The sequence below is a fragment of the Sceloporus occidentalis genome, unplaced genomic scaffold (genome assembly GCF_023333645.1).
Source record: "Sceloporus occidentalis isolate IW3139 unplaced genomic scaffold, rSceOcc1.0.p SCAF_44, whole genome shotgun sequence".
NCBI lineage: Eukaryota > Metazoa > Chordata > Lepidosauria > Squamata > Phrynosomatidae > Sceloporus > Sceloporus occidentalis.
In genome coordinates this window covers 5,457,501-5,472,415 of record NW_028317024.1, presented here as the reverse complement: position 1 = coordinate 5,472,415, position 14,915 = coordinate 5,457,501, and the positions used below count along the sequence as shown (strand labels likewise).

At 37.6% G+C, this 14,915-nt stretch overlaps 1 protein-coding gene across 1 annotated transcript in view; it reads left to right on the top strand.

Moving 5' to 3' along the window:
- The window catches only part of LOC149289613 (zinc finger protein 407-like), a 223,826-nt gene that overhangs the window by 76,051 nt on the left and 132,860 nt on the right, over positions 1–14,915 (top strand). The window contains exon 3 of the mRNA XM_089490423.1: positions 9,299–9,373. Within this exon, the coding sequence (XP_089346549.1) occupies positions 9,299–9,373 (75 nt within the window). The remainder of the gene's footprint in view (positions 1–9,298; positions 9,374–14,915) is intronic.

The following is a 14,915-nucleotide window of genomic DNA, read 5'->3' as shown; positions in this document are numbered from 1 at the left end:
TGGGAGAGTTGGCAGGCACTGTAATAAAATGTAAAACTAAGCAAAAACTTTTAAAAAAGACATCTCTTGTGCCCACCATGTAGAACGGGTGACATGCAGTTCTCAGTCTCTGAAATACTTCTACAGAGTTCTTTAATTTATGTTTCTCCACAGCAATAGCTGAAAGCTAGTTCAAGCTGTCGTCTCATTTCAACTTTAAGTATCAATATTTTGATTCCTGCCATTTTCTGACAGCTTCAAAGTGGAATATGAGAAACTGTGTCAAGCTCGAGGAAAAGGCTGGTTTTGCTGGGAGGAAACAAAATGTCATCTTCAAGAAATTATTATGGTGCACCCCCCAAAAAAAATTGTCACATAATTATTTCAGTAGATTTTTTTCCCCCAAATATATAAATTAAACTAAATGTTTAATGGTGGGTAGCATTGCATAAATTTGTTAAGCTTGATCAGCTGGCAAATATCAAATATAGTTCTTTTTTTAAGAATTCCTATAACCTAAAGGCATTTGAGAATCAAAATGTTATTTGATGATAGCTGAATGTAAATGAAAATTTTATTAATAGGATATTTATTACTCTTAATGATGTATGTAAATAAGGGCAAATGTGAAAAAGAGATGACTTTAATGTTAAGATAAAACATTGGCTTTTGCACTAGTAATCAAGCATTTCAGTGATGTCTGCAGGAAGACAGAAGATCCTGTTATAGCTGGGGGGTAAGGAAATGGGGCAAATGTATGTAATGGGATTCTGCAGAATCCATCGATGCTTTTTCAAGGAGGACACCACAAAATGAAGGTGGCCAGACCTTTATGCTGAAGGCTGTTTGTGGGTGGATGTATACCTTTAGTAGTGCTATAACTATATAAGCAACATATGCAGTAGTGCAAGACCTCCATTCCCCCGAATGGAGCTTGTACATAAGGTTGCCATCTTTTCATCAGAACAATGACAACTATGCTATTGTGTGTACATTATTGTCTCTAATAGTCCTAGTTAGGGGACATTGAAACCATCTTTAGTTTCTACTTCAGAATAGCCAGTGAGATGTGAACTAAGGTTCTATGCTGCCAATTTAATGTATATATTTGAATCCCAGTTCTAGCTTTAAGGTATGCCAGAATGACCCTGCAAACCCGTTTCCCAAACTGTTCTGTTGTATATTCTTTTTGCATACACAAACTTCGACAGCAGAGAAGAACCATTTTGAAGCTGTAAAGACATATAACTTAAATCAGTCCTTTGTCTTGTTTTCATGCATGTTTAAATCATTTTACTGTATTAGCCCATACCTCTTTTGATGGGGTGCTGTTCCATTTATCTACCACCCTTTCGGTGATACATTGAGAAAGAAAGATAAGAGAAGAGCATCCTCTCTCTGGATCTACATACCCCCGAAACTGGACACCAGTGATGCAGGAAGTGGTTGGTGGCAAAAGACACTGCCACTCACCTTCCTTACCCGAAGACCCACCTTATGATGATTAGCTGGAAAGTGTTACGATGAGGCCACATGGGAGCTGTAACAGGACAGACCTTTATTGATATTATAGCTCTCTGGAAATCGGTGGAGATCAGAGAACCTCTCCAATTGACCCATGATCTCCAATCCCCACAAATGCAGGACAGTGGGACAGCTACCAGAGATGCATCCTAAAATAGAGATTGTCCATGAACACCGGGACACTTTGGAGGTCTGTATCAGTAGGCCGCAAATGTCATGAATTTATAAGAAATAGAAGAAGACATTAAACAGTGTGTGTGTGTCCACATAGAAACACGGGCAGACTAGATTGTTCTTATCTGCTGTCAAATGCAATGTTTCTATGTATTTCCATGTCGACATGTTGCACATTTAACATTTAGATGGTCTGTTGAACATTTGACATCCATCTGTCTTTGCGTCCCTCTATTCATATTACAGGAAAACCTACACTCTCCTGTATTATGTGCAATAACCAATTACTATACAGTTTTTTCATATAATTGCCCTTTATATCCTATATAACTAAATGCAAAAGCATGCACAGTATAAATTATACAGTTCTATAAGAAGGCTTTGATTGAATTTGTTATGTAAGTAAGCACTAATCATTAACCCTTTAAGTACTACTTAGAGAAAGGCAGTGCATGTTACTTCACAACCTGTACCAAAGGTCTGAGGATTTTATTGTATCATTTCTGTTTTCAGATATAATAAAGTATAAGTGAGAAGAAGATTCCCGACTATTGCTGGCATAATAACACTCTGTTAATTCATATATCTAAGTTTCCTGATCAAGAACCCCAGTTTTTAATTTTGCATTCCATTTGCTCCTTAAAAATCCTGGACTTGCAGGACAAGGAGGCCCCGCGTTTAGGCTTTCTTTTGCTACGTGCGCCATAACCTGCTAAGAAATCTACGGCGGGTCCGGGATTTCTGAGAAATTTTAGTATGTTTTTGTTTGCCTTACAGAATAAATTATGTTTTAGATCAAATGTTTTTCAAAGAAATGTGGCATTATGTAGGAACAGCTCGTAACTGTCTCTTTCAAGGTCAGTCAGGAGCAGTGAGGCCCATACAAGAAGAGTATTATAATTTTGATGTTGGTGACATTAAATGACTGTATACTTATGATGTCCATGGGTATGTTTTACTATTATCAGAAGTTTATCTTTTAACATCAGAATCCTTCCTGGTACAAAATACTTTTTTCCTATTTCCGAGTGATTCCATATGCGATAGTGCTACCGCGGCATGGTGTCCATCAGCTGTTGGCGTCTTGATGTTATGCAGAATATTGAACAGGCCCATTCACAGAGCTTGCAGATACATATTGAGTGTGGAAGCAAATGTAATTGTGCATACCTTCGGGTAACGCTGGACAAATCTATGCGGAATATAGAACCCTGGCAAAAAAAGGTTAGGAGCCACAAACAGATGCATCCAGGGAGATCTACGTAAAATGCCACAACAATGTAAGTGCCAGCAGTAAAATCTCAGCTGTCTCCTGGGATTTGTCCAGCTTTGCCTCCGAGTATAGCATTGTCCTGTGAAGGCAGAGGTGGTTATGATATGACAGAATTATATCCCTTCTCAGTACTAATGACAGCCATCTGCTCTGATATCTGGCAGCTTTCAGTTTTGTTCAGTTTCACAAAGGTTAGCCTTTTTTTTTTTTTTTTTTCCTTGGCCATCGCAGCTGGGTAAATCCCCGTTAACCATTGCAATTTAGTCCTGTATCACGGGTTGTGGATTCATGTAAGGCATGTGTAAGGCATGGGCAGAATGCTAAGACTCTTAATTGTTGCAGTCATTCCCAAAACCTATATGTGTATGTAAAGTGTTGGTTATTGGTTTTTAGGGGACTCATGAACCTAATGATCCATGCGTTCCCTACATAGCTTAACAACCAAGTAAGCAGAACTTAAGTAATTCTAATGTGATAGCCTTTTATTCAGAGTATGCAGGGGTCCCATTTTTTAAATATTGTATTGCTTTTTCTCCGCAGGGAACTTGCTTATAACTAGCCGGAAAAGCTTTATTGATGATGCTGTAATTTGATTAGTTGTTAATATGACCACAGACTGTTTTCGTGATCACTCCAATAAATACTTTTGATTGTAGGAAGCGATGCATTTCTCTTTATAGTTTAATTTCCACATTTTAGCATATTAAATGCCTGCATCAATTGAGAAGTTCATTTGAATTCAGACTGGAAAGTTGAAAGTGGAGATCAGGGCTAATACTGCCGGTTCTGAGCACTGAATATACAGGGACTTGCTTGTTCCACTGTGGCAACTGCAAAATTCTGCCGCTGTATGCTTTCGGCTATTGGTAGCTGTAGAGCTTAAGATTCAAAAGACCATGATCCAGACAAGCAAACACATCATTAATTTTTTAACCAACAATACATTAATAAGGCTCCATGTTATTTATATAGTTATTATGTAGGGTTTATATTACAGTTGTTTACACGTATTGCATTCATACTGATCTTCCCCGCCTGCTCGATATACGTGTTCACATACTACGCTTTTGCAGCATGCAAACATCAATGTCAAATATAAAGTTATCTACATTCAGGTATGAAATGGAAGTGAGGATTTCATGAAAAAATAACCAAAAATGACTTTCGATTCACTTTATTGTAATGAGATCCTTTTAGTTTTTTTTTTACTTGGGGCATCAGTCTATAGCCAATATAATAACCTCCTATGTTTTATTTACATTTAAGAACACTGTTTTGTAGGAAAGATCAATTTAAATACACGATCGTCAAAAAACCTGGTATTTATGAAGGTTTACAGTGTCAGGTGAGAGTGATTTAGTTACTCGGTTAGAACTGGATTATTTTCTTGCTCCGGAGAGTCTTTCATTTCTTGTTGGGGAAAAAAGCCTTCCCCTCGCGTTTGAGAACGGAAGCGAAGCGCTGCAGCACACATTGGCATTTCAGTGTCTTTTACCTGTTGAGGGCTCTGCGCTGACTCTGTTAGTGACAGTAACGGTCTCAGTGTCACTACATGCTTGCTAAAAACACTCCCTGCAGCCAGTCTGGGCTCTCTAGTCCTAGATGAGGTCTTCATGGGTGCTGACCATAAAAAGTTCATCAAAGTAATGAGGCGAGCCGAGAGCTTGGCGCTCGTGGGCAGAACTCGGCACCAAGGAGTGTGAACTGACTCCAGCTGTGACAATAAAACAGCAGGTGGCTGCCGTCATTAGGGGTGGCAGATGAGGCAGGGGACTAACACTCAGCCCACAAAACTCTCATTTGTTAGCCATGGTCACTGTACCATGCAAAATAGCTTCCATCTCAGTCAATTTTACATTGCAAAATATTACACAGTCTCCATGATAAAATTGGAGCCTTGGGTATAAGAGGCTCTGTGATCTTATTACGGGGAAATAAAAGAACATGTTTGTGCCGTACATAAAATATTAAGATTATATATATATATATATATATATATATATATATATATATATATATTATTCACCATATATCATTTTGCTGTATGTAATGTGCAAATATTTCTATCACTATTCATGTGTGTGCCATACACAAAATATTAAGGTGTGTGTATGTATGTATATATATATTTACAGGGCTTTAAACACTAAATTGTTCACACATTGTTTTTATGTAATACAACTTAGGTTAGGATAGTGTCCCCCAACATATACCTATTTGCGAGGGATGTGGGCTATGTGTAAAACCACAAATACCTTGATTGTTCCATGTGTTTATACATATAATGTCTTTATTACTTATATAGTGGCAACAATGTATACGGGACTTTACACAGTAATTAGTATGGACAAACCCAACATGTAAGATATAGGACCCTGCTGGCAAGACATGTATCATACATCAGTTCAATGTTACAACAAATAGAAGCGTCACATTGTATTGGCTCAGAATCCATTCTTCCTTCGAGAAGTAAGTCTCCTATCGGATTCTTAATGACAGTAACACACTTAGAGGTGGATCCATTTCAGCTCAAAACGTGCTAATCACACATCCTATTTACACCGTTACTAACATGAGATCTGCTTACTCTGCTTATATTCATGGAGAGGTTGTTTTTCCCTTTAACCGTCTTTAACTCTTTGAGTTCTGGAGTGGTCATTTAGGAAATTCCTTGATTGCAAATTTCTCTGTATAGATCTGTAAATATATATATATATATATATATATATTTATAATCTATTAATTGAATCTGCTGATTACAAGGCACATAAATGTATTTTCTTTCTATAATTTTTGTTCCAATTCCAATTATATGTTAATTGCCAAAAGGTTTTTCTCTTTTCTTTTTCCCCCCTGAATTTATGGAAATTGTCTGTTAACGCATTTTAGGAAAACATTGAAGATTAACACTGTGTATAACTTCCGGGGTGAACCGTGGAATAGCTTGACCATGGGGGAGGGGCATGACAAAGGGATCATTCACCCCTTTGGAGATCCTTTACTTATAATGACGTGCCATTGCAAGGCAGAACAGACATCAAAGGACTTGATAATAGTTATTAGGGACAGTCAATTAGAAATGAGAAATGTTTGAACCCTAAAGACAACTATTTTATTGATCACTCATAGAAGCGATGTGAGAGTGCCAGGGAATAAGTATACTCCACGTGGTTGTGACGTATAGAGCAAAGCCTCAAGGCTTCCACAATGTAAAGTCTTTATGTATAAAATTATTCCCTGCTACAAGGTGACTGTCGGCACAGAGCTGAGTGGGGTAGTATAAGAGATTATGTGGGTATAAATTAAGTATTCTCTATGTCCACATTGTTCTACCCTGGTGCCTAACATTCACCCAATTACATGAATGTATAGCGAAGAAATATCTGGCAAACCAGCTGCCTTTGGCTGTCTAAGCATTATGGGAACTGTAGTGTGTAGAAAAATGACTTTGTCTCTGGTCTCACCAAATGAGGCTATTCTCATTGTTTCAACCTGTTTGATACTTTGTTTATACATCTTATGCCAGCTGCAAATGAAAGTCAGAGCATTCTCCAGAGTTTCGCACATTTTTTTCATAGAGAACTTCGTATCTAAAACTTGGAGCTTGAAATGTCACCCACTATGGTGTTGTGGTGAAACTTTATTTTTATGTTCATATTGTGACATTTTATATACCATACAGATAGTAACGGGGGGTAGGAGGGAAGTTATGGGAAATATATAAAACATCATTTTATATACTATAAATATGATAAAATTGTTAACTGGAAAGTTCTGAAAAAACAAATATCTAATAGTGGGTGTTAGTGTGTTGTGTTAACATGTGCGTCTGTCAGTGTATGGTGTTTAAGAGTCAGGGGTGAGCCTAGAGTTAGTGGTGGGATGGAAATAGTATGTGTATGTGTACATGTATGTGTAAGAGCATGGTGGGAGTGTAAGTGAGTGTTAGAGCGAGTGTGCATGTGTGCACATGGGGAGATCCTGAAGAAATTCTGCGTTCAGGAACGTGCAGTTGTTCATATTCAGTCCCTGGCCGCATACTGTAGCATACAATGTGCTGCTAGTAGGGATGAGTATGTGTGCTAGTATTAAATGTTAGTGTGTAAAATAATGTAAGCAGTTGTAAAAGAAAACAGATTCAGATGTAACGCATAAATATAAATAAATTCATATTTTTACCATTTGTACTGTAATAAAAAAGTATATGTGTGTGTGTACGTGTGAATGTATGTCTGTGTAAAATAAAATAAAAATAAAATGGAAGCATAGTCCAGGAGGATGCTCCCCCTCCACGGCAGCGGCTGCCAGTCCTCCTGGAGAGGGGGCACACGCAGTTGTGCAGAATCGTTTTACAGAATGTGACAATCACACCAATAACACTTCATAAAAATGCATTATTCTGGGGGTTTGAGGTTTTGATATATATAGGAACTGAATAACTCTATGCAATTAAGGCATATAAGCAATCACTAATTTTCTTAGCGTGAAAGTGTGCCAATTAATTCTTAACAGGAGAAATAATTCAAAACAGCAAGTCCAGAAACAAATATAGTTAATATTGGAAAGAAATTCTTCAATGCCAGCTTCCTAGTTTTAAAAATGCTGCTGTGTCCTTTTTACGAGATCTGCCCAGATGAATTCAGTGCTAAATGTAAAAAAATCTCCCAATGTGCCACTTTGATTAGTAACTCTTCATATCATTGCATGCTAATTAAAATCAGATTTTTGCATATTTCATGCTTTTCATGTACATATGCAAATGGGATCCCATTGCCTTTGAGCAATTAGTAATTAAGTTTATGAAGGACAGCTGTAATACATAATTAACAAAAATGTTTGCAAGTCCTTTCACACTGAAAGTTGTAACAGAAACATTTGCTTACGTAGTGAGTCGTTTGAGCTTTTTGCCGGATACCTAAATTGGCAAAAGCAATCTTGTTATGTCTGTAATCTTCCTAAATGAATCATAATTATATCACATAGCGGATAAATGCCTTTTCCCCCTGTACTTTCTCTTACAATGTTTCATCACTTGCTTGCTGTACAGGTGACATAGTTCGTCCCTTAAGATCCTTTTGTTGTCACTTTATGAAACACACAATGTGTTGGCAGATTAGAGCCATTCTACCCATCTAGTCTGCCCAACTTGTAAATACTTTCCTTTTCCAACTATATCATCTTGTTGTGGTAGTTGTTATACTTCTAAATAAACTCTCTTCTTTTTATCATGATTCCCTTTAAGTATTTAAATGTTTCTATCATATCCCCCCTGTCACGTCTTTCTTCCCAGCTATATATGTTAAGATCCTTTAACCTTAACCTTTTAGATGTTCAACAAGCCTATCCTTTAACATAGTTTTCCATTAATGTCCTGTAATATGAGATACTTTTGATGAAATAGTCGTGGTGAGGCATATTTTTCACCCAGATGCATTGACCTACTTGATCCTTCCTGTAGTGGCATATACCAGCCTAAGCCTAGGGTGGAAGGTCTGAGGTGTGCCAACTCATCTGCTGCAAAAACAGGGGCAGATTGCTCTACTGGTCAACCAGGCTCCCTGGTACAACACCTCTCAATAGGCTGCTTACAAGAGGGACCTGTGATCACATCAACAGTATGGTCATCTGCTTGTTTGACCACCCCACACAAATACATCCCTGCCTTCATGGAGGAGATGCCTGGAAAGATCTCTTGTATCATCTGATGGACCTTCATAATGTACAGTCATTTTAAGGAGCTGAAACTCTTTACTAAACAAACCTCTATTTCTCACCTCATTTCTTATCCTTTGATAAACTGAAAGCAACAGATTATATTTATAAAAGACAAAAAAACATTAGGCACCCCACATGCACGTTCTACCAAAACAACTTCAGGTTTTTATTCATTTATTTCATACTTTGTTTAGAAGTCTGTGTAGCCTGGTCTGAAAGGTCACATGTATTACAAAGTACAAAAACGGTTCCTGTTTCAATCTAAATCATCTAACTGTACAAAAACTCTGTACATGTAATCATCAACCTGCATATTAAAACCTTCTAAAATACCACTCTTTTGGTGCTACTAATAATCAAGCCATTGAATGAACTGTCAGCATTTTCTGTTTGATTCACTTTTCTGTATTTTGACCAACTGATATTTAAATGTTCTATATAATGCAGCATTCTGAAAACTTGATATGTTGAACATCCAGTTACTTGTGTCTTCTGATGCCAAGGTCCTAATAGAATGTAGGGGTGAAGGTGCTTGAGATAGGCAGCAGGGCAAAGTGAGACAAAAGGCAGGTTCAAATGTATTTTCCTTCCATCAAATCCACATATTTGATCCCTTGAATTTTTTTTTTTTAGGATGGCATTTGTTATGAAGAAGCATTTAAACACACATTTACTAGGAAAACATGGAATTGGAACACCAAAGGAAAGGTAGGTGAAAGAGTCTTGTTATATTTCTGTAGAACATCTTCCAATAGGTCCTTTAGGTCATATTAACTACTTGTACACAAATTGAAATCTTAACGGAATATAATTCCCAAATAAATGAACGTAGGGCGGTTATCCATATGTGAAGGTTTTGTACTTAACAAGTGCAAGTTATCTATATGAATTCTAGTCAGTGTATAAATCATGCTGTTACTAGCATTGTACAAACAGAGCACTTATGAAGCTACTATTAAATTAATTAGAAATACTAAAATATTTGGAACTTGTTCTCGTTTGAATCCATGAAGACGTATTATTGGGCTTCTACATAAATCTGGTGAATGGTGCCATAATTAAATTGGTGTTGTAGGTTTTGCAGTATACAAACTCCAGACAGAAATAAACATTGGTTTCTGCTTAGAAATACTTGTTTGCATTATTCCCATGAGACCTGTCATATCACCCTGTGAGACCTGTCAACCTTTCTACAACTTCTCTTCATGCTGCTAATTTTGAAAGCGTAACACATAAAACAAACTAATTTGACAGTATTTGTTCTGGATACTAATAACTTAATATTCCCCTTCTGGAATTCTATTTTCTTGTCTTGAATAGTGTAAATATTTAATGACACATTAACTAACAGTAGCTGGTGTGAATTATTTTGTATAATGGATATAGCATGGTATTTTGAGATGAAATATTTTTAATAAAATGTGAAGCATTCTACGTATTGTACAAAACAAAACAGACGTAGTAGTCGGGTAACAGGGTCGTGGGGCGCATAAAACACACACATAAGGCTGCATGAACAATATTTGTGCTCCTTGCTATACATGGGAGGTCACAGCAAACCAAATGTTAAACATTGCATGCAAGTTTTTATTCCTTTTGTTTACATGTGCAAACAAAATGGGTAATATGAGTAATCGTCACAAGATCAATTTTACATGGTTTCTTAATCATAGACTTCAACAGGACATTAATGTATGACATGATTCTTGAGCCTTGAACATCTTTTGCGAATGCACACTAGATATTAGACGTGTGGAAACAGGCCATCCGTTCGGGCAACAAATTACATTCTCTGCCTATTCGTTTTGGACAAAAAAAGGGAGGCATTTTTAATTTAGAAACTAAATCTGTTGCCCAGTGCCCACCTTCACTCTCATTTACTCTAACTCACTCTATCACAGTCTCACCCTCGTTAAGTCTCTCTCTCTCACATTCTCTAAATGTTTCCATACTTTCTCTGCCGATCATTTCTGCTTCTACCTACCACTTTTGCTTCTGGCACATCTTCTTGTTCCTAATCTTCTCTCTTTCATCGTCTCTTTTTTTTACCTTTTATCTTCTATCTTCTTCCACATCTTCTCAGATATAACTTGCGGTGAACGTCTGCCAAAATGGCAACTTCAGGTGACGTCTTCTTGACCGATCCAACAATAAGTTGGGGGGATGTCAGCGAAAGCACCAAGTAGCACATTTTGGCAGAAGTTTGCACCAAGTTATGTCCGAAGATGCGGACAAAGATTGAAGATGAAAGGGAAAAACAAGAAGCTGAAGCGGTCGGTAGAGAAGGTAGGGAAACATTTACAGAATGTTAGAGAGTGAACAAGAATGGGAGTGTGAGATAGTGAGCGTGAGTCTGAGGGTGTGAGAGAGTGTAAGTAAAAGGGTCCCCAAATTTTGGGTGAAAATTCTGAGGTTTCTTGCTCCGTTTTTGTCTGCTTCTTGTGGCTTCATATGAGTCGCGAATTTGTCAAAATTCTGTAAATACACAAGTCTACTAGATACATATATGTGCTCATATTGTGGTGAACTAGTCTTTTTTGACATAGGAGGCACCTAATTATACAAGATCATGAAGCCCACTCTATACTGTAATCTACATATAGGGCAGGGCTGCACAACTCAAGTCTTTGAGGGCTACGAATATCACAGCTTGCGCACAGTCATCTCACTTAAGAATTTGTAAAAGGTGTCTTCAAGGAATGAATGCTCAGAATTCATGAAGTTGTCCAGTCCTGATCTAAGGTCTGATTTGGGGCATGTGGTGGAACTACATTATTTGGTAGTTGATAGTGATAGTGAGTTGTAAACAGGAAGGCCCCCCCCCGCCCCAGTATCTAAGTAACACACTAGCGCACACTAACACACACTCACTATGAGACATACACACACTTAATGTAACATACACACTTACTAAAACATACTCACTCCATTATACCCTAATCTTTTTCTGGGCAGGATCACGTAACCTCACTTTGTGACCCCATTGTCCTGCATCTGAGAGGGGGCAGTTCCAAGTAAGACTGTTCCTTATTTGTAGAATATTGGACTGGCTTGGGAGGCAGTTGTCCCGCTGATCACTGGGCCAGCCCGTGTGTGGTTATTTGATGAGATGACGTAAGAGAGAATAGTAATATGCATTCCATATACCCCCCCAAAAAACACTATGTGGAATAAATTGAAGCATGCAGTTCAATGCATACCTCGTTAAGAGTTGTAAGCCAGTTAGGTAAATATTGCCTATCGATGAGGACTGTAGATCTACACTGAGGAGCAGATCTCAAAGGCCGGTAAGTTCTTACTCATGGACAATGTTCTCATGTAATGACCTGTTTTGATAAATAAACAACAGTGACTCTTTAAATGGGTAAAGACAAGGGCCTTTTCCATGTTTGTAACACCAAAAGATTCAGCACCTATAAACAAAGCCCAATAATCCTTTAATTCATATTTATCTTTAAAGTGAAAGATCCTTTGCAGTCAATGTTGCTATAAGCGAGTCACAGACTAAGACCTGCAGTTTAATTTCTCAGTCTCCATCCCCAGCCAACTAGGGTTTAGACGGGATAAACTAAGATACAGCAAACAATGAAGCATTCTTCCATTTCCTACTGGTACTTTTCAGCTGCGGCTAAAAAAATAAAAACTAAAAAATTCCTCATCAGCAAGCTGAGCCTCTGTTCCTCCTGAAATTGAGTTACTTTTTCTTACCTGTTTAAAACATTAATGCCCTGGCATTCCAATTGTGCAAGCTTGCTACATTTTAATTTCTCCAAGACAATCTAATCTGTTTACTCGGTGCGCATTGAATTTGACTCTGTTCTCCGTTAGGTTGCACGTTCCAGCAAATTATGATAGAAGCTAGCTAAATAGGTTGTGGCAATTAAATTAATAATGCATTTACTTAGCTGCTATTTAGTGTGGGTGCTGTGAGTGATATATGCAAAAATGGTAATTTATTAAAAGCAAATTCATGTAATTGTACTGCTGAGTTTGATGGAGCAAAAAAGTTGTCAGCATGACTATCATCAAAAATAAATATATAAATAATAAAATAAAGCAAAAGTTATTACATGTGATGTTAGAGGAGAGTGTTGCTTGTGATGGCAAATGCACTGACGGCTTAGCAAACAAAAATAAGTCTAGAACATTCAATGCAAGCAATGCTTGTTCTCTGCTTTCATATCCTGTTTAGTATTATATTGTTCGTGGTGTCATCATAAGCACATCACTCATGTTGCAGTTCACAAGATTCCTATCAAACAATTGTGATGAGTACAATAAAACGACTGAAAGACGGGAGATTGTTCTGAGACTGAATACATCAGGATTTACTGAGTGTTTTCCAGTGATAGGAACACTGATATTAAAGTGAAACCTCGTGTGAATCTTTCACAAGTTAAGGTGAAGTGTTCAGGTCCTGTTAGGTCATCATCTTTGTTGACGATCGTCTTAAGCATTTTGCTAAAATCTTTACTGATATAAGACAAGCTAACTAGCGGACAATGTAAGTTCCCTTTATTTATCATATAAAATGTTTCATTTATGTCTGTTGCTGCATACATACATGTTGCATGCTCACAGATTTTGATGTGATCTGCACAACATGAGCTGTGACAAAGTTCATACCTTTAATTGGGCCAACACGGGAAAAGATGTAAAGTTACATAAGCATTCTGGAGATCAGATGTCTAATCCTTGAGATGGTTCCCTCATGTCCATTTCAATCCCTCTTACTACCTGTCACCCCCCAGTACCGTTCTACGTCATCTGTCTCAATCTAACTTTCTTCCCTCCTGTCACCCTCATTGAGGGTTTTCTTCAGTCCATCAAGGCTTCCTTATGTATTTTTCTCTCCCTGCTAGTTTCATCTTCCCCCATTTCAATTATTCCCTTTCCATTTATTTCACCCAAGCCTTCAATCTCAACTATTCATCTTTTCAGTCTGAGAGTGCAGGTGGTGTCATCTACCTTGGAATATGGTTGCTTCAAAGCATCCGTTCTTGAAAAGGGATGAAGAAAATGGAATATATTGCTAATGCTTTAATAGATACTGGAGTTACTAATGCATTTTAATTATATCTTTTTCTTGACTGGCTTGATGTACTTCATTATGCTTTCAGCAGAAACACTGTGTTTCGTATAGTTTGATCTATGCATACTGCAATGGAGCAAGCCATAGACAGAGCATTGCTGAACTGATAGGAGCAATACCTTACTATAAAACTGAGGAGCGAGCGCTTCCCCATGGCGTCAAAACACAACTTCTGTCCGCTGTATCCAACTGTTTGTTTTATACTGCGACCAAGTAGAACATGGGCATCTTTATTCTGTAATCTTCAAGCGATATGAGTTAGTATAAATAAATGGAGCTAGCTTAATTTATTCTGGTAGTCGGAGTCTGCTGTAAATCTCAAATTGTTAGTTTAAGTGTATAAACAGCCATTGTGAATGGGTGGCCAGAGGCAATACTGACTGCTACCACTACTGCTGTTTGGATGAACTGGAATTCCTTAAACCACACTATTGTGTTTCATTAATATATTTCAATGCAAAGGTTTTGGGCTTTTTAAGACATAGAAACAATCATAGCTCAATTTTTTTTATTTTCTATTATTATTTTGGGGATATATTGACTGGATTATATTATACACATCTTTGTGCCAAATGATTGTGTAACGCTTTCCAGTGCTATAAATTAGCGATAAGCAACTAAATGTCTCCTGAAGTAAGTTGAAGTGCTTTACTTTTGGAATGTAGGTCTAGTGTAGAATGTGTGCTTATGACACAAATATGGTCTCCCTGTCTGCCTGTAACATATGAAAGTCTGTGTGTATATATAGGTATATTTATATGCACAACACCAAGAACAGGAATTAGGAGCCAGCAAATAAAAGTTCAGACTCCTTGGTATATTCAAAATTGTAATCCTCTATGGCATAAATTAGCAGGGGTAGACCTCCCGAATTGGAGACATGAGAATAAAGGCCTAACGCGTTTCACACTAAACTAAGTGCTTATTCAAAGGTATACACTGCTGGATCTTTCAAATGCCTAGATATATGCCATAACAATTACCTAACCTTCACAGTACCTATGGCACAACAGAAACATAGCCACTAATTGTCAATATGATATGCAAATGATTCTAAAGTTACAAAGTTGCACTAAAAGAAATCGCAGTAGTCCCAGAAGAGTTGTTTGCCCTCCAACCGATTCCCCCCTTTTGGGTTCGAGCGGTTGTGGGACTTTC